Source organism: Pistacia vera, unplaced genomic scaffold (genome assembly GCF_008641045.1).
Source record: "Pistacia vera cultivar Batoury unplaced genomic scaffold, PisVer_v2 Contig122, whole genome shotgun sequence".
Lineage (NCBI taxonomy): Eukaryota > Viridiplantae > Streptophyta > Magnoliopsida > Sapindales > Anacardiaceae > Pistacia > Pistacia vera.
The window spans coordinates 145,090-171,701 of record NW_022195271.1 but is presented as its reverse complement, the minus strand read 5'-3'; the positions used below and the strand labels follow the sequence as shown (position 1 = coordinate 171,701).

At 36.2% G+C, this 26,612-nt stretch overlaps 6 protein-coding genes across 6 annotated transcripts; 4 read left to right on the top strand and 2 right to left on the bottom strand.

Moving 5' to 3' along the window:
- The first annotated feature begins 5,561 nt into the window (after positions 1-5,561).
- LOC116114646 lies at positions 5,562-11,314 on the top strand. The gene is made up of 9 exons (XM_031400792.1): positions 5,562-5,951; positions 6,235-6,278; positions 6,359-6,476; positions 6,570-6,690; positions 7,173-7,861; positions 8,071-8,410; positions 8,501-8,768; positions 10,020-10,493; positions 10,744-11,314. Exons 1-9 carry the CDS (start codon positions 5,750-5,752, stop codon positions 10,951-10,953), a joined length of 2,466 nt encoding a protein of 821 aa, XP_031256652.1. The 5' UTR covers positions 5,562-5,749; the 3' UTR covers positions 10,954-11,314.
- A 255-nt stretch (positions 11,315-11,569) lies between these two features.
- LOC116114668 (AT-hook motif nuclear-localized protein 16) lies at positions 11,570-12,701 on the top strand. Its single transcript, XM_031400811.1, has one exon. It carries the CDS (start codon positions 11,750-11,752, stop codon positions 12,545-12,547), a length of 798 nt encoding a protein of 265 aa, XP_031256671.1. The 5' UTR covers positions 11,570-11,749; the 3' UTR covers positions 12,548-12,701.
- LOC116114657 (pentatricopeptide repeat-containing protein At2g42920, chloroplastic) lies at positions 12,555-14,508 on the bottom strand. Its single transcript, XM_031400800.1, has one exon. It carries the CDS (start codon positions 14,457-14,459, stop codon positions 12,846-12,848), a length of 1,614 nt encoding a protein of 537 aa, XP_031256660.1. The 5' UTR covers positions 14,460-14,508; the 3' UTR covers positions 12,555-12,845.
- A 2,119-nt stretch (positions 14,509-16,627) lies between these two features.
- Positions 16,628-18,930, top strand: LOC116115269 (glucan endo-1,3-beta-glucosidase 12-like). Its single transcript, XM_031401423.1, has 4 exons — positions 16,628-16,949; positions 17,554-18,054; positions 18,209-18,239; positions 18,325-18,930. The coding sequence occupies exons 1-4, from the start codon at positions 16,886-16,888 to the stop codon at positions 18,497-18,499; spliced, it is 771 nt and encodes a 256-aa protein (XP_031257283.1). The 5' UTR covers positions 16,628-16,885; the 3' UTR covers positions 18,500-18,930.
- Positions 18,931-19,724: 794 nt separating this feature from the next.
- Positions 19,725-20,621, top strand: LOC116114728. Its single transcript, XM_031400862.1, has one exon. The coding sequence runs from the start codon at positions 19,725-19,727 to the stop codon at positions 20,619-20,621; it is 897 nt and encodes a 298-aa protein (XP_031256722.1).
- A 2,880-nt stretch (positions 20,622-23,501) lies between these two features.
- On the bottom strand, positions 23,502-25,739 carry LOC116115488 (glycerol-3-phosphate acyltransferase 1). The gene is made up of 2 exons (XM_031401641.1): positions 24,937-25,739; positions 23,502-24,458 (listed from the first exon to the last, which is right to left on the bottom strand). Exons 1-2 carry the CDS (start codon positions 25,678-25,680, stop codon positions 23,562-23,564), a joined length of 1,641 nt encoding a protein of 546 aa, XP_031257501.1. The 5' UTR covers positions 25,681-25,739; the 3' UTR covers positions 23,502-23,561.
- Between the last annotated feature and the right edge of the window lie 873 nt (positions 25,740-26,612).

Here is a 26,612-nt window from a genome sequence, read left to right as displayed (position 1 = left end):
ATCACCATGAAAACACTCCCTTCAGCCTCTTGACCAAAACTCATCTCATCTCACCCCACCCCCGTTCGCCTTGCCAATCGCAAGAAACAGTCATTGTTGCCACCGCGCCATTGTTGCAATTTTCAATCGTTCCACTCATCGGAAGTCACCTCTGGCGCCACCTTTAGACTCATTGGCCCTTCCTCTTCAAAACCCCTAACATCCCAACCACCAGTTGCTCGCCAATCATCATTGTCAATCATCGGCAAGTCGCAGCGCATTTTTGCGATTTTCGGTGGTTGCACCTAGGGGTGAACATGAAAATAGGTTCTATCTGGAACCGACGAGTACCCAGGGTCCTAGTTTCGGGTAGGAACTGGAACCAACCTTCACAGGGTAGGTTCCGATTCTAAAAAATAGGAACCGGGACCCCCCAGTTCCAATTTCGGTTCCAATTCCTTCATTCCAGGGACTTGGAATAGGGTAACTTGCTAGGAACCGGTAATAGGGTACCCTGCAAGGAACCGATAACAGAGTACCCTGCAAGGAACTGGGAAAATAATCGGGGTTTATACAAACTAGTTAACAATATTGAGGGGTTTTAATAAATTTTACCTTTAAACTAAACTTAAGAGCATCTCCAATGGTGCTCTTTATTTTAAAGAGCATCCTTCATATAAATAAAGAGCATCTTCATTAATTTTTAAATATAAAAAACAAAATTTTTATTCAAATCTAATAGACTCTTTAAATTTTAAGAGAAAGAATATGTTTTTTCAAATAAGAAACTTAATAGGAGAGATAAATAATAAATAAAATGCATAAAACTTGTAATTTATTATTTAAAATTATGATAGAGAGTTAAATTTGACTCTCTAGATATGAAGAGTTAAACCCATTCTTTAATTTATATTTAAAGAATAAAAAGTATGTTGGACTCTTATTTTTATGAATAAACTCTTTATAATAAAAAGTTTAAGTCAAATAAAGAGTCTTTTGGAGATGCTCTAACAATGAAATCCCCAAATCAATTTTAATTTATCATAGACTATACATTGAACATTTTGGATTTTGGATATGAAGAAACTATGAGCAATTTTAATATATAGTCTTACACTATATATTAAAATTATTTGAAATAGTGAAATTAATTAATAAGGAAAAAGTTATATTGTTATAGAATATTTAAACAAATGGGGTTTATTTGTAAATTTTACAGGTTTTTTTGTCATTTTGTAAAATTACAAGGACCAATGAATTATCCAGGATACTCAAAACCGGAACCTGTAAAGCAATTGAGGAACCAGAATCGGTCGGTTCTGGTTCTAGTTCTAAATTTCAAGAACTAACCGGTTTCAGTTCCTCCAAAAATCCTAGGGTGCTCGAACCCGATCACCCCTAGTTTTACCCGTCAGAAATCACCTTCGTCGCCACCTTTAGACTCACTGACCCTCATCTTCAAAACCCCCAACATCCCAACCACCAATTCCTCGTCAGTCGTTGTCGTCCTCCTCTCTAGGGTTTTCCATGAACAGTGGAAATTGGTAATCTGGCTTGGTGAAAGCTCTAATCCCAGTTAAACCGATCGGTTCGGGCTGAGTTTTAAAACCTTGATTTGTAGAGTGTTCAAAGTGTTTTGGAGACTAGTCGAGGAGCGTGCAAGCTGGCTTGGACACTCCGATCATTAAAAAAAAAAAAACATTAACACTTAGTATTTACACAAAAGCCATTTGAGTTTCAAACAATTTAAATTAAACTTGTCAAGCCTAACTAGGATTAATAACCAGGTGCATTAATAAACGAGTAACTACTGTATATTTTTATGGTGAATACTATAATCATCACTGTTACCATTTTAATATAAACATAATATAATAATTTTATTTGAGTGACATGACATATAAATATTGATCAATCATCTACGTAATATAAATATATTCATCAATAATAAATGCAGATAGACCTGGTCAAGGACCGGTCCCAAGTAGGCCCGGGCCTAGGCCCATTTGGGACCAGTCGCTATGGGCCTAGGACCGGTCCTAGGCCCATGAGTAATTTTAGGACCCGGACCAGTCTTATGGGCCTGCAAAATTTCTTGTTCCCCCCTTATCTTTTTTATATTTTAGGGGCGAAATGAAATTCTGTAAGGGATTTTAGTAATTTTTAGGGGTAGATTAATAAGTTTCTAAAAGTTTAATTAATTTTAAAAAATAATTAATTAATTAATTAATAGTTAATTTTAACATAAATGTAATATTCACACATTCACGTTTCACAAATAAACAATTAAATAAATATTTTTTATTAAATTATTCATCTTCATCGTCAACAATATTTAAATTATTCAAATTTATATTCCTAAAGAGTTCGAGTAGTTCGGGATCTTCAGGGTACTGTTGTAGTCTTCTTTCTGCATGAGTCCAATCCCGTAAACACGTTATCACTTCAATCATCTCATCGGTTAAAGAACATCTTCTGTCTTCAACAATTCGGCCACTCATTGAAAATGTTGACTCGGATGCAATTGTAGAAATCGGCACAGATAAAATGTCAAGTGTCATTTGGGCTACAATAGGGAATCGACTTTCATGTTGGTTCCACCATTGAAGAATATTCATATCACGTTTCTCCTTCATCGTCATGTAGGATAGGTCCACTTGTAAGTAACGATTCAGCTCATTTGGTCCATGTGTGTATGAGCTGGAGCTGCTACTTCCACCATGTTCCATATACGTCCACTTGCTCGATCCTTGACGGAGGTCTGCATCAGGGTCCTGATCGTCTCTCTTGAACGTTTCACTTCCACTTCCATTGTACATGTTCTCATATAAAGACAAAAGACTTTCCAATTTTTGCTTAAAGTCAGTCAAATAAGACGTATAATCATGTCCTAAATGCTGGTCTAACTCAGTAATTATACAGTTAACTACGTGTAATTTAAACCTAGGATCTACAACAAGGCCTAATCCATATAAGAATGAAATATCTAACCAATATTTCTGGTATTTTTCTTCCATCTTTGAAACACTTTCCCTTAAAACGTCATTATATCTATATTTAGCAAAAGTTTTAGCAATTTGAAGTAAGATATCTAACACTAAATTAGTAGTCGGATAATAAATACCACTTAATGTATTAGTAGAATCATAAAACATTTTAAGAAATGAATAAAAAAGTTTACAAACCGCCCAATCATCATAGCTGACAACTTCCTACGGATTCTTCCGATTGACGAAATCTGTAATTTGTTTTGCGGTTGACAAAACTTTTTCCAAGATCAAGTAGGTGGAGTTCCAACGGATAGGCATGTCCGTACATAACTTCAAAGGTCGAATAGGTGGGTCCTCTTGCCTATAATATTTGACGTACTCCTGCCATCTTTTATTGCTATCGCCGACGATAAATCCGATAGCCGCGCGCACCCTCTCCATCTTCGAATGTATAACATCTAAACCTGCTTTAACAATCAAATTGATGATGTGGCAAGTACATCTCTAGTGAAAAAATTTGCTTTCACCACACGGATCCAATCTCTTTTCAAATAAAGAGACTGTCGCGGTGTTAGCAGCTGCATTATCAAGTGTCAGCACTATAACTCTATTAGTTAATAGATATTCTTACAAAACTTCAAGAATTGTAAAATAAATAGTGTCAACATTATGTTTTTCATATAATGGTTTAAAACCCATCAATTTTTGTTGTAAGCCCCAATTATGATCTAAGAAATGTACTGTGACAGTTAAAAAATCGGTTTTTAATCTACAAGCCATATGTCTGATGTAAGTGCAATAGATATATTCTTAAAATTTTGACATTCGTTTTTAAGTTTATTATTTATCTTTTTATAAAGTTTTAGTATATCTCTTATACTTGGACTTCTACTAATAGGGGTATATGTTGGACAAAATGCAATTTTAATCATGTGAATAAAATAAGAATTTTCAGATAAACAAATGGGAGAGTCCGTAACAATTATGAATCTTGCTATTTTCTCTCGTGCAACATGTGCATTGTATTGCTATGTTGAGAGAGTTGAGGATTGTGGATTAAAATTAAGTTGAGTTTGAATTTGCCTACCTGATCCGGTTGAAGATGTACCGGGCAACTGTAATATTCGGGGGTGCTTCTTCTCCAAGTGTTGTCGCATCGTTGAAGTCCTTTCTCATCACCAAAAATGGTTCCACAAAAATTATTTACCTTACACGATTCTTCCCCCTCCCTATCTGTCTTTTGTTGTTTTGATTTGATGAAGTGTCGCCATACATCAGACACGACCCTCTTTGACGATCGAGGGGGGGAGGGGGTGTTGGGCTATGCCCGTGCCCGTTGACTCGTAGCTCGCATGTGTTTGGCTACACCTCGTCCCCGACCGAATATGGTTATGGAATTGCAATTGCTGCCTCTGGAGGAAAGGGTGAAAATGGATTAAACCTTTCAATTTCTTCGGTGGATGGAACATAAAACTCATTTGAGGATGATTCTCCGAATACATCATTTCGAGAATCCATTATGACTTTATAATAAAATAATAAATAATTAAAATGAAAAAAAAATTAAATAATAATATGAATAAGAGATGATATTGAAAAATAGAAAAAATTGAATAATATAAATAAATAAATAATATGAATAAATTATAAATGTAAATATAAATTGAAAGAGAATTTGATTGGAGATTTGGAGTAGAGAGTAGAGAGATTGAGTGGTGTGAAAAAAATGAGAGATTTGGGGGTTATTTAAATTATTGTTGGTTGCCGTTAAACAATGTTTTTTTTAATTTTGTAAAAAATTTTTTTAACTTTTATAATTTATGTTTATTTCAAAATTTATAAGATGTTTTATGTAATTATATAAGAGATTAAAAAGAAAAAATTAAAAGGGTTTGAGCCTGAGCCTTGAAGGAGGGCCAGTGGAGGGACCGGACCCTCCTCCTTAAGCCTGGTATAGTTTTGAGACTAAATCTATTAGCACCGGATTTTTGAACTGGGTTTTTAGACCCATCTCAAATGTCCAGCTCTAAATGCAGATAACCGTCTTTGTTGTTTATTAATATAATGACAACAAAAAAAATAATACTGTAATAATAAACAAACCCACCAAATACTAAAATAAGTCAACTGCAGTAAACTGATGAGTCAATTTGAAAGTGAAATATGTTGACACCATAGATCAAAGGCATTATTCGAAGGTTGATCAATTAATTATAGATCACATAGTAGTATAGGTTGTTTCAAAATTATAATCTAAATAATACTCGTAATTAATTTTAAAATTACGTTTCTGTTAAGAAGATAAGAATAAAGTAAGAAAAAGAAAAACCGCTTACTCCAAATCAAATCCGATTTGACAAGTACCGTACTCTGACCATAACAAGACACCCGCATGACACTTTTATCTTTAAACCATCTACATGCATGCCCACCACAACTAATATACTCTATCATCATCATCCGTTGAAAATATATATTCCACTGGACCCCACTTGACTTGATGAGCGTGATAAAAAAGTAACATCAATAACAGTTACCATATACTAATACTAGGATTCCTGGTTTAATACTGAACAGTCTGTGAGTCCAAAACGGTTTTACTTGTGCGTGCGGGGGTTTTTAATTTTATAAATAGTTTTGTAAAAGAGAAAAAGCGAGAAAGAGAAGAGAGAGAGAATAGGTTTTGTTTGTTTGTTTGTTTTGTTTTGTTCGATTGATCTGCTTAATCCAAAAGCCAAAAGGAGAGAGCGAGCGAGCCGCAAGAGCCTGAGACTTGGAAGATGGAGAGTAATAGCAAGAACAGTCGTAATGTACGCGGCGGAGGCGGAGGTTTGCCGGTAGAGATGCCGCCGGACATTAGAAAGATAGTGCAGAATTTGAGAGAGGTCGTCGGTAGGAACTGTACGGATAGTGAGATCTACGCCGTTCTTGTGGACTGCAACATGGACGCCGACGACGCCGTTCAACGCCTTCTCTCTCAAGGTTTCTTTTCTTTTTTTCTTTTTTTTTTTTGTTGTTGCAGTTAGTTTTTGTGACAAAAGGTTTTTTAATATCTATGAAATAAAAAAATTCTGTATCGTTTTCGTTTTTACGGTCGAATAATTTAAAAAAAAAAAAAAAGATTTCTGCTACATTTTGTTTGGTTGCCAGGAAAACTGACAAACAGTGAGTGGATTTTTTTATTATTTACTCTTTAATGTTTGTGTTTGCGGTTTTAATAATCTTAATTTGTTTGTTTTATTCTAATAATTTGTTTGTTGTGTAGATACTTTCCATGAAGTGAAGAGCAAACGCGAAAGAAGAAAAGAGGTTCGTTCATGACAATATGCTAAGTCTATCCCGGTTCACTTGTACAGGTTTAAAGTTGTTCTTATATTTTGATTTTTCAGATGAAGGAGACTCAAGAATTAAGGGCGGCTCGATGTAACAGTGGCACTTCTAGTCGTGGAGCTAGACTTGGTAATGACGGGGTTTCTTATATTGCGTCAACTGAAAACAATTGTAACGGTAAGTTCATTGTTTTGGTGCATTCAAAGGTTTTGTTGAATTGGGTCTTTTTTTGCATATTCTTGTCGTTTGAACTTGTATTTTTGTATGCAGAGCTTGGTAAAGCTGCATACAAGCGAGAGATTGGTTCATCTGCACCATTAGTATCCTCTTCACCTTCCTATGTGTATCGTGCGACAGGAAAGAATATAAACGAGCAGCCTTCAACTCTCAGGTTAGTTATGTAAAGATATCATTATCTTGTGGCAGGGAAAAGTCAACTATTTCGAGCCTTCTAAGTTTTTTTGGAACCTTGGAATTTTTAAGTTATATGCATGGCAAAGTTGTCACAAGGGCATTTGCTTGTCAGTGATTTTTGGGAGGAAGACTTTTTTCCTGAGCATGTGCTGTTGCCACCATGGATTACATAAATTTATTTCCCTGTGCTGTAGTTTATCAAGAGTAATTAGAACCGATCTCTATGCTGTTCAGGCAACTTGATCATTGCATCATCTAGTTCCACATAATGTATTGGAGTTAGAAAACAATTTATTACATATTTAAGTCATCCATCTGTTATTTTCTGTCTCTTTGATGTTCCATGATATGTAAGTAATTGATTCCGCAGGAATGTTCCACCCTTTTAACTATGTTCCATCTTGTTTCTTAATAAATGTTTGGTTATATTATTTGAGTTATTCATAAACCTTGTTGCAGCAATTTTTTTAATGCTGATAATAGAAGACAGTCAATAGGAACAGGTGATGCCATATCTTCATCTGTACAACTGTCTCTAGGGCTTCAGCCTGCTTGGCCAGGGGTTTCTAAAGGACATTTATCAATGGCTGACATTGTGCGGCGGGGTAGGCAAGAAAACAGAGGCTCAGAAATGTCTACTGAAATATCATGCATGCCTCAACTTGCAGCTTCAACTAACTCATCTCATTCTCACATCAAATCTCCACAAACTTCGTCACCTCCAGAATCAATGATGCACCAAGACCTACATTCTCCACATCTTTCTAATCTGTCTGAGATGATCCATGAATCTGGCATGACTGCCAATCAGCATGATGTTGATAATGAATGGCCTGTGATTGAGAATCTGACATCTTCTAGTGGATCATCTGCCTTATGCACATCTGCTGACCCAGACACAGAGGTGTACGCTAATCAGTCTTGCATGTATGGTGATACGGCTGACTTGTCAACAAACTCCCAGCCAAATAAGGTCCAAGTATCTGAGAGGGATATTGATATCCAGAATCTAAATTCTGCCAACGGGTCTTCTTCAGCATCTACTAGACAGATTTTTGCAAATGGTGCTGGAGGAGCATCTGATGATGACTTGCTTCAGGAGAAAATTACCCATGATTCACTTTGGCACATGTCTAAGCCTCAAGAAGGTGATTGATAATTGCTCTCAAATTGATGTTAGTACTTGTTATTTTGCCTTTATCAAATAATATATAAGTGGAATATTGCAATTTTAGGATTAATTTATGAGATTTCAAAAACCACCAATAACTGACTATGTAGAAATTTATTTTTCTTTATATTCGTTTCGTTTAAATAATCCTTACTTTTGTTCATTTTCTTTTTCCCTCAATTTTAGGAATGGCCAGTAGTTCAGATTTACCTTTCCCAAATCGAGCTGCATCTGTGAATGGTAATATCACATTAACAGTATCATCTGCTGCTGCAAATTTGCTGCAACTAAACATAGGCAAGGAGGAGCTTGCTATGCCTCCACCAGAGAATAACAGTACAGTGGTGCTTCCAAATTATCTGCAAGCCTTTTCTTCGGATTGTTCACATTTGAGTTTTGGTACCTATAAATCTGGAGCTGCTTCTGCATCTCCCAAGCCGGTTGCATCTAATCCTTTTAAAAGCAACTTGGAGTTCTCTGCAGCAATAGATGGTTCATCTGCCGGGCACTTGAATATCAGGGACAGGCATGAATTTTTTTTTTTTTCTTTTTCTTTTTTCGGTGTATAATTCTTTGGTGATGGTGTTTCATAAGATTTGTATCCTTTTCTGTGCAGAAATTCAGGATACCTTGCTGATGAACATCTTGGTTTTTTGTATGATATTCCAACAACAACTGCAGATGTAAGGAATTATGAATTACTTGTATCTTCTCCGGCAGAGGTTAAGACGCAAGATGCTCTTGAAGCAACATGTGGGCATCCCTATATTTCCCCATTGCCAGTGCCAGATTCCAGCATCAAGAACATTCAACAATCGAGTCCTAAGTCATCTTTTGTGATAACCCCCAATGCAAGGAATCTTCCTACTTCACTGAGTGAAATGGTATAGCATTGCAATTTCATATAAGTTCTTCCTTATTTGATTCTATGATGCTAGTGGACTTAATTTAAATGAACGGTATCCTGAGACACTTTTGTTTTGATCATTGTTTGCCTATTGCTTATGCCTTGGAGGTGGGATTGCCCCCTTTTTTTATTCTAGGGATACAGCGAAAATGTTCTATCAATTGCATTTGTTTGGAATTCAAGGTGACTAGATATATGTTTTATCCTAGTCATGTACTAAGTTGCTCTATCTGAAGTATATGATGTCTATTTTGTGAAATTAGCAAAACACTAGGTTGACGACAGATGATAACAAAAATGTTTGACCCTAAGTTGATGACAGTTCAAGGTGGCTGATTTAGATATTTCTTATTTCATTAAAGTAGTGTAGACTTTGCTCTTTCAACTTGGATTTGCCCATTGCTTTTATTGGTAACTCTTTCTTATTGGCTATTATCAAGCTTAATCTAAATTGATGTTAAACCCTGGCAACTATATGTTTTAGTGGTATTGCTCACACTTATTCCAAGTTCATTGTCATCTCTTGATAAACTTTGTGCACTTCTGTATGTTTTCTTTTTGGTATCCTAGCGTGCTTTATTATCTACTATTCTTGTTTATGCTTTCTGTTTGGGCAATTATTTGTTGATTTAGTCGTCAATCCCAGGAGTAAGACTTAGTAGTAAAAGCTCTTGATTTCAACTAAGAGGTCAATGGTTCAAATCCCCTTGGGGCCACTACTTGCTCACAGTACAAACTTCTTGGTTACCGAGGTTTTAAGCTCTGAAGCAGTCCCCAATTTAGAGCTCAGTGAACACATAGGGAAGGTTGAATGATTTCTGATATAAAATAATAATAATAATAATAATAATGAGGATAGTTGTTGATTTACTTCCATGTTCTATGATATGTTCATGCTTTTCTATTCATCTTTTATATTTTTTCAAACTTTCATATTCGAACGTACAAAATTGTAATTAAGGTTTTAGATGATGTGGTTATGTTTTATAGTTGAACTATAGTCTTTATGTAGTGGAATTATCTCTCTTCAAGGATTTCTGATTAAGATTTCTATCTTTTTCTTCCATAAGTCATCATATTTGATTCTCAATTTCATCCTGTCCTATTGATGCTTCATTTCCACCCAGAGTTTGGTCCATCTTATGGTATGCTTGTTCTAGTAAGGCTGTGGTATAAGGAGTATATCACAAATATATTATTGACATGTTTATGCATTGCAATTGTGCAGGTATTGAATTCAGGCACCTTTTGTTTACCTCAACAATCCTCACAGACTTTGCCTGGTTCCAACCTTGCCTATAGAGCTGTACCTCCGCAGCTCTTGTCAGAGCGTTCTTATTCTCAACCTACACTTCCCTTGGGAGAATCAGCCAACATGTTTGGCTATCCTTCCATCCCTCAAAGCCAGACATATGTTCCATCTGCTTTGCAGCAAGCATATCAGGGTAGCAGTACATACCATGATTCTGTGGCAGGAATGAACTACAATCTTTTACAATACAGAAATGGTGCCACTATGAGCAGCTTGCCTCTGTCCAATGATAGTACTTCTGCTTATAGAAGTTTTGTTGGGAATACTAACAACATTCCTGGAAATTTTTTGCTTAACATGTCCACTTCCCCTACGCGTTCTGCAGTTGGCTATAATGATCTTTTACACTATCAGTATCGGGATGGAAATAATTCAACACGCTTTCAACAGGTAGAAACAATGCTTATATAGCCCCATGTCTTCTATGTTATTGTTTTGTTGGTAGTGATGGGCATGCTTTATTATTGAAATACATAATTTGAGATTACTGAAAGGGTTCTGTGCTGATATTTTGATATTTGCCAATTTAAAAGGATAAAAATATCATTACCTTTTTTTTTTTTTGGGTATATGCTTATTGCTCTATTGTTATTTCTCTTTAACTTTTGTATTCTAATCATTCTTTTTCTTATGATACCAGAATAATCATTCTACATGGGATTCTGGTATTGGTTCGCAAACAATGTTGCTTCAAGACGGTTCGTGCTATAGCTTGCTTGGACAGAATCCACAGCATGCTGGATATCAACAGGGTCAGCCAGCTTCACACCATTATGAGTCTCTAGGGTACCCTAATATGTATCCCTCTCAGACGGATTACACAAGAACATCAGCTGCAAAACCTTGGTGATTTTGTAGTAATTGATGGTCAAGCCCCGCACTAAGCAATTGCACCAAATTTAGCGGTGCATCTACTAACATCTCTCGATTTTCCTTAAGTTGTTTTGGAAGTAGCAGGTGGGGTGTTTTTACAGTTAAAATTTTTATGATGATTTTGAGTGTGGCAATGTCCCATTGTACATACTTAAAATAGAAATGAGAGGCATTGCCCTATGTCTCAGCATTGTATTTTCTTTAGTTTCATGTTGGGGCATGTTTATGATTTTAGAGAGGGAGCCTGCTTGTTCAGTTTTCACTGTGCAAAAAGGCCTTTTGATTGAATAGTTGAACAGAATGCATTAACAAAGATATTCCAGCTGGTTTATGTTACATGTAATGAATCAGTCTTACTCTTGCATATGTGTTAGAAAGGCCATTTTCATTTCTTATGTGACATGAAAAAATATTGTTATTGAACACTGCCATTTTACATGATAATTGAAAAGTTGAAGAATTATTGTTGGAATTAAGTTTTCTTACCATAAACCATGAAGGGTTTATTATGAGGAATATTTATATTAGATTTGGGTATCTGTTGGGGAAGGCAATTAACATGAAGGGTCGGTTAGGAGGTAGGCTGTGAAATGAATACGTTAAACTACTGTTAATTGAAAGGTTGGTCTCACTTAACCATCTCCTAATTCTCAATCATTCTTTTTGGTTCACACAATAAATTTATTGGCACAAATGCACTACTTAAACTCCCACACCGAGCACAGTTTCTATGAATTTCATGTCTTTTTGAGCAAACAAGTGCACCTACAAGAATGGTGGGCGGCCCAGATTTATCTGTACCTTCAGTCGTGACCAAAACTGCCATTGATACAAACCAAGAAACAGACAAGGGCAGTCACCAGAGAGCAGGAAGCATTGATGCGATGCTAATGCCTCCTAGAATAGCCAAGGCAGTGTCTCCAGTTTCTGCAGCTGATGGGGAGACTACCAGGCGGCCACGTGGTAGGCCAGCTGGCTCAAAAAACAAGCCAAAGCCACCGATTATCGTCACCAGAGACAGTGCCAATGCCCTTCGAGCACATGCAATGGAGGTGAGCTCAGGTTGTGATGTTAGTGAGAGTTTGGCTAACTTTGCAAGAAGGAAGCAACGTGGCATTTGCATACTAAGTGGGACCGGTTGTGTAACAAATGTTACACTCCGACAACCAGCTTCGGCCGGGGCCATTGTTACCCTTCATGGGCGGTTTGAGATATTATCATTGCTGGGATCAATCCTTCCCCCACCAGCCCCACCAGGAATCACGGGGCTAACAATTTACTTAGCAGGGGCTCAGGGACAGGTTGTGGGTGGGGTTGTGGTTGGTTCATTAATTGCTTCAGGCCCTGTGGTGGTCATGGCTGCTTCTTTCATGAATGCTACTTTTGATCGTCTTCCATTAGATGATGATGAAGTTGCTGCAGCCATGCAAAATCAGCATTACCAAAATGGTCGTCATCACCACTTGGATATTTCCGATTTGTATGGGATGCCACAGAACTTGCTTACAAATGGTACTATGCCTCCTGAGATTTATTCTTGGGCACCTGGGCGAACCATGTCAAAAACCTAGATTGGTTAGCAGCAATGCATGAACTGCATTCTCATATCCTCCAAATCTGGTGTCATCTCATCACTACTGTTAAGCTTCTGTCAAGCATTGCTTATTATTATTTTTAATTGCTTCGATTAAGTAACCAGATTATGTACAATTCCATAAACATTTGTTCTGGAAGTATTAAGACTTCAAAGAGTACAATTTTAAGTGCATCCTTAAGACTAATTTTTCATACTCTGATGAGTTCATACATGTATGGTAATACAATCACAAACATATATGCACGAACCACAGACATCATATTTAGAAAAAACTACACCATTTCTAGCACAAGCAATCCCAAGTGATTCAATAAAAGGTAAATCTCTGGGGCTTTTGGATGCAGTCTTCCACCTGCTACAAACTCGTGAACTTCTCCATCCACTTCTATCAAACTACACCCTGGTTCTTTCTCTATTTTATTTTCCTTCATCAGAAGCCTCTCCTCCATTGCTTCCTCAAACTGATTGGACGCAGCATAAAGATTAGACATAAGCACATAACTACTGCTTTCATTTTTATCCAACTCAATTATACTCTTCGCGGCTCGTCTTGCCAACTCTATGTTTCCACGCTTTCTACAAGCTGAGAGTATAGAACCCCATATAATAGCATCCGGTTTTAAAGGCATGCTTCTTACTAGCTGCTCTGCCTCTTCAATCAGTCCAGCTCTGCCTAGTACATCAACCATACAACTATAATGCTTTATGGATGGTTTAATCTTGTATGTTTCAGTCATTAACAGGAAATAATCCTTGGCTTTATCGACCATACCAGAGTGATTACAAGCTGTTAGTACACCAATGAAACTAACATAATCTGGTTTTAGATTCGAAGATTCAAGCTTGGAGAACAATTGCATTGCTTCACTCGCATAGCCATTCATAGCTAGACCCAAAATCATAGAGTTCCAACAGGATAATCCTTTCTTTGGGACAGTTTTAAACACTTGAAGAGCCTTATCAGGACTACCGCACTTGCAATACATGTCTATAATTGCTGTAACAACTATGCTATTCAACTCAAAATTATTCTTCCTCAAGAAAAAATGAATCCATTCCCCTTGTTTTATTGCTCCTAATTTAGCACAAGCATTTAACAAGCTGACCATAGTGAACTCAGTGGGATTAATTTTCTGCTCTTGCATTTCATGAAAAAGCTCCAAAGCTTTCTTAAATTTTCCATTCCTAACATACCCACTAATCATAGAATTCCAAGAAACTGTATTTCTTGACACCATTTTATCAAACAAATATCTAGACTCGTCAATTTCTCCACATTTAGCGAGGCCTATGATCATTGAATTCCAGGCAACTAAATCAAATTGCACTTCCTCATTAAACATCCTCTTTGCTTCACTTAAAAATCCACAATTGGCATACATATAAATAATAGTGTTACGAATAAACTGATCAAATTTAAGACCCTGTTTTATAACTCTACCATGAAGTTGAGCTCCATCATGGGCTAAACCAAGTTGAGCATAGGCCTTGAAAACTGAAGGATAAGTCAACCTCTGTGGTTGCACACGTGAACTAACCAACATGTCAATGAAAAGATACACAGCATAATCTGGAGTTGAACTCTGAGAGAAGCCTCGAATGATAGTATTCCAGATGAAGAGATTCGGGTTTTGCATTCTTGTAAAGAGTAAGTAAGCATAATTGATGTCACCGGCTGATGAGGTGCAAAAGGCCAAAACACGGCTAGCAACAATAGGGTTTTTGGCAAGGCCGGTTTTGATGAGGTGGGCATGGATCTTTCTAAGGTCTTTCATGGTGGCACAATGCTTATCTAGCATTGATAGATGTGGTTGATCTGAGATAAATTTGGTGATGGAGGTTGGTAATGGAGATAGAATTTGTGACCAACAACTACAAGCTACCATTTTTTTTCTTATGGTTCTTATTTTCTCTGAGTGTTATCCTTTTGTCAAGAGAAAACAAAATAGCAGAATGTGAAACGAAGAGCAACAGGTTGACTTTGATTGACCACTAAGTATTTGCAATATAACATACTGTGAGTTTTATGGTATTTTACCATTAGGTTTTTTATAAAATTAACTAAGGACGAACGATAAATCACGAATTTCACGTTCGGTGGTATATCTTTCTGCTCATGAGTCATGACCCAATTTGCACTTTAAAATTTTATTCTTTTAACTCAGAGAAAACCTTTTGATTAACGAATTAAAAAAAAAACATTTCTACTCTATCTATCATGGTCAAGAATAGGGTATTAATTAAAGGTGCAACAATACCTACAAGGATATGCTTGAACCTGATTAAACTTTGGTGGCTGTGGCTGGTGCTATCACCGGCAACGGAAGGACCCCTCCTACAATAATAAATTGGTAATATTTTGTTTGGTGGGAAAGAAAAAGATGGAAAAAGAAAGCATATACAAGTACATAAAATTAAGAGATAAGGGACATGGACGGGAGATACTCTCTCTTTATTCCTAGTGTGTGTAGGAAAAAGAGGAAGAAAAGGAATCTTAATTGATAAAATAAAATTAGGGTTTCTTTCTTTCTTTGCATTTATTGTAGGATTAGTTTTTATGAATTATTGGAGAGCATTCTCTCAAATTTTCCTCCAACCAAATGCTTCTGTATGTTGCAAGCAAATTAAAGAGTTAAAAGATGCCTGCCACTGGAGATTCTCTGTCCGATCCTTCATTGTTAAGTTAATTTGCATATTTCGAAAACTTTTACATTCAATGAGAATTGAAGCAAGCACAAGAGATACGGAAGATGACTGTAGAAATAATCAAAAGAAGAAAAGGAAAAAAAAAAAAAAGGATTGGTCTTGTAGAAGATGATGTGTAGAATGAAGAAAAGTGATATTGGGATTACATTAGACCATAGACACATGGAAGATTTGTTCATAATATGAAAAGTGGAAGTTTGTTAACGGGTATGAGATTAACAAAATATGAACAGAGAACAATTATTGGCCTTTGGATATACTTCCAAGTCTTAGTCAAATACATTCTCATTTAAAACTAAAATAATGCGGCGGTGTCAACAATCAAGAAGTGCCTTTATTTGCCCCTTCATTAATTAATTAAAACGGTGTAGGAGTTTAATATATATGAATAGGTATCCAATTGGTCAAAAGTGCAGCGGAATTTTGCACTTCATTTCCACTTCAAACGACTAATTTCATTAGTTTTCTTTTACTTTTATCCATGGCCCCCTGTCATGTGGGTTTTCATTAATATATTCATTATTGAAGACTCAACTTTATAATTTTATGATATTAGCAGAAAATCAGTGGAGTAAAAAGGGTTTATTATTAGGAGCAGTGGATTGATTTTAAACTTTGTATTTCTTTATTATAGTGAAAGCAATTTTGTATCTTGTTTTTTCAATAATGAGGTAATTAGAGGGAAAAAAACCACCACTGAGTGGTCCAACAATCAATTAAGACTTTTGGGTATATTATTTAAGAAGTCTTGAATTCGATCTATCGGATTGTTAATAGAGATGATTACCAAGGGAATTTATCCGGCTATCAACTCCAGGGCCTTAAAAGATTAGTTGAGGTGCGTACAGGTTAACCGAACACCCCATTAAAAAAAAAAAAAAATGGATCAATTCCTGTAGAAAGATAGTAGTGATTGTGATTTGTGGGCTTTTTGGTATAGGGTGGAGCTTATCCTCACCATTCTTTACATGGACTATGTAGTTGTAAATAGAGTCACAGTTCATGGAGGCCAAAACATGAATCCTATTCCAATCACAACAAAACAAAACACACTCAAGTAGAAGAGAAAAGAAGATGATATGAAGATGAGTGGTAATGCTACTGCAACCCTTGTTTCCTTCTTTTTCTTTTCCTTCTGATTCTCTTCCCTTTAAATCTTTTTTCTTCTTTGGGTACCCAAACAACACAACCCTATTGGTAAATTTCAATATGTATAATATATGAGCCAACAGGTCTTATATTATATATAGAAAAATAAATAAAAGAAGAGAAAAAGTAAAATGCATACATCACCGTCATCATTACAATCATCACTTACTAGTTAGTACACCTAAATTCCAAAACAAATTTCTCCTTCTTTTTCAACCTTTTTCCCTCCTTCAGTCCTTCTCTTGCTTGCACCTTCCCACACTCCATGTCTTCTTTCCCTCCTCTTATCTTTCTTTACATTTACATTCCCATTTCTATATATATATTACACACCAAATCTTCTTCTTTACACACCTTTCTCTCTCCTAGATTTCTCTTAGATTCTCTTCCTTAATTGCAGCCTAACACCAAGATTGCAGGCACACTTCAAATTGAACGAGCAAAGTTGAAAGCTTTGATGGGTGGAGGACCAGTTTTCATTCCAAAATTATACCTACTATTTTGTCTCTTCCTCTGTTCAGGTGAATTTGAACTTGCTTCTCTCTTTTCCTTTTTTTTTTTCTGGGCAAATTTAGTTTTCTTTCTCTTCTTGCCCCAGTTCTTTCATTGAAACATGAACATGAAGCTAACCTCCCGAGAATTCCGTCAATTCCTTGTTGTTTAATTCAAAGTTTGGTTACTTTACATGTTGGACCAAGAATTAGATTGTTTTTCCATGTGGGTATGGTTCTCTTTTTCTAACTTTATCCTAACGCGAATTCCAATTCTTTACTATTACCAAATAGTTAGCTGCTACTAGTTGTAGTTTTTTCAATTTTCCAATCATGGTTCTTGTCGTTAATTAATACATATTACCTGTTAAATATCTTACCTCATTAGACATTTTTATTAAATCTATGCTTTATTTGTCTTCTTGTCGAAGAAATTCAATTCCCTCTACCTTTCTATATTAATTTTATGTACAAGCAAGCATGGTCAATAATACTAATCCAGTTCACATTTAAAATTTGAATTAAACATTAATTATTTTGCATAAGACAGTTTGAATCAAGGTTTGTATGCTATAGTTGTGTTAAAAAGTTCAACATTAATCACCCTTTTTTCCTTGATTTGTTTTAAATCCAGGTATAGCAGCAACAGACAGGAAAACACAGTCAGATATTGAAGCAAGGCAACAACAATTCAGTTCTTCTATATCCACTACTGAAAAGGATATTACCACACCAATTACAACTGTTCCCACTCCCACCATAACTCCTACTACTCCCACCTCATCAACTCCAATTATAAACCCCACTTCAACCCCGGAAACAACCTCGCCGCTGACTCTGACACCTGGAATAACTCCGGCCACAACCACCCCTACCACAACTCCAGTATCTTCGGGCGCTAGCTGGTGTGTCGCTACCCAAAGTGCGTCATATAATGCCTTACAAGTTGCTTTGGACTATGCCTGTGGCGTTGGTGGTGCTGATTGTTCAGCAATCCAGCCCAGTGGAAGTTGTTACAATCCCAACACACTTCGTGACCATGCTTCTTATGCATTCAATCAGTATTATCAGAAGAATCCAATTCCAAGTAGCTGTAATTTTGGAGGAACTGCCGTTAGTACTAGCACTAACCCTAGTGAGTATTCTTCGTTGCAACTATGCTCAATAGCTCATACTGATGTTACCATTTTGACCAAGTTATTGAGGAGACCCCTGTGTCTAAGACTTATAATCTCTGATTTATCATTTAAATTTTGTTTAAATCTTATCTATCTTCACTATAATTTCAGGTTCTGGAACATGTCAGTATCCATCCACCAGGTGAATTTTCCTAATTCAATTCCTATCTGGGTTTCATTTTTAAACATTACTTGTAGAAAAAATCTCACCAGTTATAAAATTGCAGCACAAGTTCATCAGTATTAAACACAACAAATTCTAATGGTGCAACTGTTTATGGTGCGGTTCCTAATCCACCGAGCCCTTCTACATCTGGTGCATCTACCACACTTCATTGCAGACCACAATTCTTCCCAGCAGTTACATGGCTTTTTCTGTTGCTGGCCAAACACTATGAATAAAAAACAAATGGAAGAATCCTCATTTACTTTATTTTTTATTAAAGTAAACTTCCAAGTCACGCAATTGCCTTCAAGGGTTCTTTTGTTTTCGTTTTGTGGAACCAAGAGGCATAAATTGGAACATGCTGATTGACTTGAGACAAGAAGATAATGTCCAATATGCGGTTACTGCTGTATTGATTTGATGTAGAAATGAGGAAATTGGTTAAGCTGCTTGACCAATCGCATAATTTTACACTATGAATTCAACAGTTGTGGAGATATCACATCACATAGACAAGGTCAGAGAGCAATGTGATGAGTTTTGTACTGTTAGGAATCATTCTTTTTCTTTTTTTTCTTTTATAGTGTTGAACATAAATAACATTTATGGCTTCTGGACTGTTTTGTTAATGATGAGAGTAGTTAGCTTTTCTACTTTTACATTTTCCAGAATTGGGCTCTTGGTTGGACTTAGACCCTGATTCAAATGGGAAAGGCCCAGAGTGGGCCATTTTTTTTTTTCAAACCCCCAGCTCATCTCATCATTTCATTTGCTGGATATATCAAATCACACAATGTAGAAAGGTACCTTTTGACTTTAATCACCCATTTTAAAAAATTAACAGAAAATCAACCGTCCCACTTCAAATCTTGAAAATCGTACTAGCTTTTATGATATCAAATTATAATCTATTTACTATAATTAATAAAGTTTTATATTCCGTAGATGTTAGGGATGAACTGACAGCCTAGTGTTAATTGATCAAATATGGTGTTCATCTTAGAGTCGAAAATTTAGATCAGGTGAACATAGTAGCTTGCTTGAATAATAAATCAATCCATGAAGCTTAAAGTTGGATCGCATGAGAATGTATGTGAATGAAGGCATGATCCATTCGTCTTTGTATAATTACAGTAAGCATACAAGAGACCATAATCAAAATTGTCACATGAAGTCATAAAACACCATGTCTCCACGTGATACTTCCAAAGAGCCATGTGATCAAAATTACCATCCATTTCTCCCCAAGTTTCGCTATATTGCAAATACATAAGCACTACTCAAACAATATTCATATAGCTTCAAGGAAAATTGCAAATAATTGTTGTTTGGCAGTATGCAAGTCGCATTTTGTACATAATAAACTATAGGCAATGTTGAGGGCCCTTATGCTTGCTATCACTCATTGTGCTTTATTATTATTCCTTTTATCCACACTACCTCTCTTCCTTCAGCTCCTTTATGGAAGAACATGACCACCATCTCTTCCTACCCCTCTTATCTGCCACTCCCACCACCTCCACCGCCTTCAGCAACACTACCACCACCGGTTACATCAGTAATGTTGATGCTGACAATATAAAGATTTTATCTTCAAATAATTCTATCATTTCCCGGTTGCTTTCAGTTTTCTTTATCGGTATAATTTCCATATGGGCAAACTACGAAGCTTCAAAAGGATTCGATGTAATCATTGTCAATGACTCCAAAGACTCTCTTGCAGGCAAACCCTTCGAGCTTCTTTACATATCAAACGACAAAGCCACAAGAATTCTCCTAAACACAAGTGCCTTTGCTGAGAACATTCTTTATTCAGATACCAACCACAGCAAGAAGCAAGTTCACCGTGTCACTCTCCGGCTAACTGCCAAGAACCTGAGCCAAATCGTCACCGTCGACACAAGCAAAACCGATGAGTTTGTCATCAACCTAAGCCCTTCAATAATGGGATATGCAAATGTGAATTCTGCAATGATCTCAGCATTACAACGTGGCATGGCTCGAACATGGCTTTGGGACGGGGAGTCCAGGGCCCCAGCACGGCTCATGGATGGGTTGGTGGAGTATATAACCATGTTGGCCGGAATGAGTCAACGGAAAAAGTTCGTGGGCGCTGGTGAGTTGCCAGAATTCAGTCATGTTTGCTGGGATGACAAGGACCCTAAGGTTGTGGCAGATTTTTTGGATTATTGTGAGGAGCATAATAATGGATTCATCCAACGGCTTAATCAAGCAATGAGAGAAGGATGGGATATTGCAACGGTGAATGATGCGTTAGGAATGGAAGCTAAGTATTACTGTGATTCTTATAAAAAAAACAAAATTATGTATGGCAATAGTATCAATATCATTCTGTGATTAACAAAATTTGCTAATTTTTATTAACAAAATTAGGTCTTCTTTCTTGTGATTAGTAAAATTAAAAGAGAGAAGGGGAATGCAATTAAGTTATGAATTGATTGGGTAAGATTGTGAAAAGCATAATGTAGATATTAGTAACAAGATTATGTATGGCAATAGTATCAATATCATTATGTGATATGGATATTTTTGGGTACATTTATATTTATTAGTATAAGGTTAGTTTAGGCCATGAATGATGCATGTTCAATGATTTGTTATTCTGCTCCATCTTACTTCCAGATCAATATTTTGTTTGCAATAATAACGGTAGTAGGACCAGCCATGTATTGTTCTCAAATCCAAATATTTGTAAGTTTTTTATTCAAAACAATTAAGATAAACATTAAAAGTAATTATTTTTAAATCATTGAATTACATCAAATCAAGGAAAGAATATGTGTTATTAATTTATAGCAAGATTTTGTTCTATAATAGTTTCACCCTTGAAATTTATTAGTAATTACACATAAGAAGTAATGGTGAAAGGCTTGGGCCGAAGCTGGAAACAAAACGTGATACGCAAAGCCTAAAAAGGTTGACCAAAAATGAGAACGCTTCTGGCCCAATTTAACATCATCACTCTACGTAGTTAGTTCTTGACCCAATAAAAACTAGTTGGGCCGAAACTCCACCTGATTTTTGAGACCCCATTTGTTTGAACTGGATGTACAGTGTACTTCAATCCAATGTTTAATTGTCTTCTCACTATCTCATTCAAACACGTTAATAACTCTTAACAAGCTTCTCGAACTTATATTTTTCCAAGTTTGACCATTGAAGACACTGATTACCGATTCAACAAGGTAGATCATCTCCCAATCAGATATTTAATGCCTTACCGTAAACGATACAAATTATTCAAGAGTGATTATAATTAAAATCAAGAATAATATATTCTTCAAGCACATCCAAATCCAATGGTGGGCAATATCTTGTGAAGCCATTCTTTTATTTGTGCGTAGAAAGGGGCATTAGCTGATAGATTCTTGTTATAAAAAGATAATGAAGACAAATCAACCAAGCAAAAATACTAGTCTTCAACAAGAAGTAAACACATGGACCACGAACTCTGATTGGAAGAATATGAATATGGGTAATCTTATAGTTCACTGAACACGTACATCTAGGGGTAGAGGGCAACCGTTGGTCCCAACCAGCTAGAAACTTCAATGATCCTTTGATGTTGATGAATTCTGTGGTCCAAATTGTGGTTATGTTTGCCTTGCTTGATTAGCTACGTTGTTATTCCTTCTTCAATTTAGTTTCTTGTATAAGCAAGTGTGGGACTCATCCTTCCCTTTTCGATTGCCCAATTTGGTTTCATAAGTAATGGCATGAGCACATGAAAGATCCATAAATTCACAATAAGTAAATCAGTTAATGACCATATATGGAAAGCAGGGATGGCATTGCTCCTTTTCTCATCGCGTATTAACATAAAAGTACTCCAAGTCAAAATCAACACATAGATTGATTAAATGCTTCTGGTGTTACAGCTATACTATATTACTATACATGGCTCTTGAAAAAAGACCCGCACACTCATAATTTTCATCACAGAGGCTAAATTTTAGTGCAAAGAATCTTCTTCTAGCTGGAGGTATAACGTGTACGTAATTTATGTAATGGCAAGACGATCATTTAACTATTGCAATGGATAGAAATGCAGTAGAAGCTAGCTAGCATACCACCGATCAGCTAAACCAATGGGTGTGTTTTCAACAGCAGTATTGAAATTAAAAAAATATATAATCGCTTGATGGTTGCATTTATTGGCACCATTCATTGCAAGTGCAGGGGCCATCCCATGAAGAAATCAGCACATGCACGCATTTCTATGAATGTGGAAAAGGATATATACGCAGCTCCCAGCAGCATGAGAGATGTAACTAAATTAAAGAAGACGACTATTCAACATTTAATAGATTCCCATACTTACTTATTAATTATCAAAGATCATGTTACATATATTTAGTGTAGGCAGAAAAATCTATACACTGTATTAGTCAACTCTCTTGCACGATGTTTGCTTCTCATCCATAGGAAATTGATAACAGACGAGTTAGTTCAGCCGAAAAGCGTTGTGCTTTATCACATGCAAAGACAAAGTGATTGAATCATGTATATAGTATGCATGCATCATGAGTTTGGAAGATCTTCTGTTTTTTTTTTTTTTCAAGGAGTAATAAAGTCAAAGAAGCTATATATGTATTTGAGGCGTTTGCAGTTCGTGACTTCTAAGCATTAAACCAGGAACAAAAGCATTAATTACTTGACGACAACTTATCTAAATTAATTCATAAGACATTTATGACTTTGACAAAATGATGGATTTGCCTTCTGAATGGTACTACTAGATAAATTAAGGCTGGCATATCCCAAATTTTACCCCTCCCCACTCCCTAACATGTATTCTAGTGTAAACGGAAGGTGGCCGCAGTAACAAGTTTACAGTGAACATAAAGGCATATACACGATATATCATTTATCTTTTGCGATTAGGCTATTGGTAACGGATGGAATTTATACTATATATCATGGAATCTGTTGAAGTTTTCTGTTCATGCAGTAAGCTAATAATAGAAACACTGAGTCATATATTGGAACAATCATGAGTTAATTAGTTGATGAGGTTTATTCAGTATGGTTAAATTTTAAAATAGTACTTTATATACATACTAAAGGGTACTCTCAGTGTTACATTACATGACATCTTCTGCAACTAACAAATGTTATATATAATAACAGATAATGATCTCACAAGTACAAGCAGATGTAAGAAAAAATAATAATTAATGACGATCTATAGGCTTAAAAAAAATATGGCTGCTGCAAGAGGGAAAAAAGAATAAGAAAAGAATAGAAATATAGTTAATAATTTAGGTCTTAATTTGTTTAAGTAGCTAGAATCCCCTTCTCCTTATCATGGACAAACCCTTCATTCCCTGCTAGCATCAAGTACTTATCCCTCCTCGTAAGAGTAGTGCACTCAAATCCCAAAGCATCGGCCAGTTGTCTTTGAATATAATTTGCCACTTCGTGACTAGATTTCCCTCCAGAACACGTGAACTCCTTGGGCACCTTCCTGAGAATATGAACGCAATAGCTTGGTCTAGGGTTCATAAAGAAGAAGATTGGATCCAGGCATTTCAATCCACTAGCAGTTGTACCATAGAACATGCCTACATGTGTGTTCATCGCTACAGGGACAATCTCATCAGCTAACTCTGCAAACAATGAGCTAAACCTTAACAAGTAAGGCTCTCTACATGTGGTTCCTTCAGGGCACACCACCAAATCCCCTTCGCTAAGCAATTTCTGCATTGTTTCTCCGTCTTTTTTTCTGTCTCTCGTTAACCTCACCGTTCTAATTGGGGCTATAATATCAGACATTCTGCTTAGACTATATGTAACTGCAGTCAAAGGCTTACCTAAAGTTGTGCTGAGGAAAACTGGATCCAAAAGGGTCCTATGAGTGCATACATATAGGACTCCGTTTCTATGATCCGCATTTGATGAAGAGTTGAACCCTTTGACCGTGATTCTCACACCGCTCAAAGTGCCCAACAAGATGGCTAACTTATAAGGAAAGACAATACCCACTAAGATTCTAAAGATGGCTAGAACTATTCCAAGTGGAAGCCACATGAACATGAAAAGAGTTGCAAATGGAGTGGGCAAGAATGCTAGCCTTCCATCATGGAATATCAGAGGCTTTGGGTACTTGTTCTTTGGCATTATTGAAGATGCAGTACTGTTCTTGTTATCTTCGTTGTTCACCACATAAGCTTCCTGTACCAATCACGTACAAGGAACAAATACTTTGTTAGGCAGCAAAACTACAGGGTCATTTAGAAAGTAATCAATTCACTATAATGAAAAGGAATTTTCTTTGAAACTGTAACAAGAAACCTTGTCTAAATTACCGAAATTCGCAGATTTCTGTTGGAGTTATTTACTGTAAAAGTACCATATACCAAAAATATTAAAAAGAAATAGAAGGGTTTAGCCGTTTTGGATCTTGCTTGGGAAAGTGATCTAAACATGCAGTAATTATTGCCCAAACTTTGGAAAAAAGGGAAAAAAATTGAGGCGGAAGGTCTGGTTGCTCAATTCAATTGTTAGGTGTAACTTTACCCGAAATGGAAAAAAACAATTTATAATTTTACGGTATATCTAGAAAACTTCCCAAGTTGCTCCATGTCCCTCCGATATAATAGAATTTACAAGTACCACATAAGAAATTTGAGAGTGGTGGTTTTAAGAATACCTCGCAAAGGGAGACGAAATTGCGGTCATGAAGACTTGAACTTCCAAGGCCGATTGCAGGTTTTTTGTCTCGGAAATACTCTTTAAGAGCTCTATGCTTTACAACCAAACCAGACCCAGATACTAAACCGGTAAAGTAGTCCCCAACAGACTGCAACTCAGTTCCGAGAACACCATCAACTCTCAAATAATCCTTAAGAAAGCCCTCTACCATCACTCTAGGTACACTTGTAAAGACAACCCTAGTCCCAGCTGAAGCCAAAACCTCATAAGCATGAACATTGAGATTTTCAAGGTAAAACTTAGGCAAAACAGCCCTACTCACATTTTCCATATATTTTACTTTAAGGCCACAAAAGGAAATGAAAATCATAACCCTTAACTGGAGCTCATAGTCAAAAACCCACAAGAAAATACTTGACAAAAGCAACAAAAATGCTCTAAAGATGCTACCGCCTTCAAAAGCAACTAGCATAAAATAAGGAAAAAAAGATTGGGATCGTAACAAGACTCCATTTATGTCACAAACCAATGTATCAAAACCTCTATTTTCTAAATCACACTTGGTCACACTAGGAAACAAAGGAGGTTGCTGCAGATATGAGTCTGATGACTTAGAAGATAGGTTCCTCAAAAAGAACCCATAGCTTCTCATCTTCCTTGCAGCCCTATAACATGAGTTAGCCAGAAGCCGGTACAAGAGCCAGTCCGCTAGTTTTACAATAACTGATACTGGGAATATCATGGCTTTCTTAGCTTTTTCTTCCTGTCTCAATGATGTTATAACAATAGAAAAGAAGACTAATAGAGTCTGAAAATGAAAGAGAGAGAGAAAGAATAAAGAGAGGGCTCAGGCTTGTGAAGAAGATGAAGAGAAGCAGAAAATATTTATAGTAGTCATTAAAGGGTTTTGTGGGAAGTTGACCAGTGCATTTGGTAAGCCACACCGCTAGAATTAATTGCGCACTGTTAAAAAAAAAAAAAAAATTCTTCCTTTGATTACTCACTTGTATTATTATTTTCAAAAGCATAACATGAACATGCATATGCTTCTACAGTCCTTTTTCTTCCTCAGTAACCTACAAATACAATAGTTAGGTTAGATTGTTGGTGTTGGTGACCGCCTTTATAAGCTGTGTATCGTTGTTTGAAAATTTTAGCCTCTTTTTCTCACCCAACAAATTTCATTTTACATTGGAATGTGTGCATAAAATTTTAGAATATCAACAGGCTGGAAATGCAGATGAGATGAACATCCCTCGACCTCTTATTAATGGGGTTTCAATTTTCAATTCATTTTAAAACATAAAAGAAGCAACGTGAAGTTAGATAACCCATACCATCTGATCGATTTGACTTTTTTAATAATTTTAAATTTGATTCTGGTCAAATCTCATCGGTAAATTACAGACAGGGTTGACTTTTGTTTCAGTTTGACCTTGTTGTGTTCTCTCCCGATGCCTTGGTTAATCATGGTGATTAGAATTTGTTAAAGGGTTGTCCAATTAGACTTTTGATTCTACTTAGAGCCAAAGAATACAGCTTAATTTATTAGTAACGTAATACTGTTAATTATAGAATCTGTGTAATTAAAGGCATAGTTAGATTATGTTGGCAGTTGAGATCATGCACTTCTCATTAATGGGTTGGTGAACATTTTCAATCATTTTGATATGA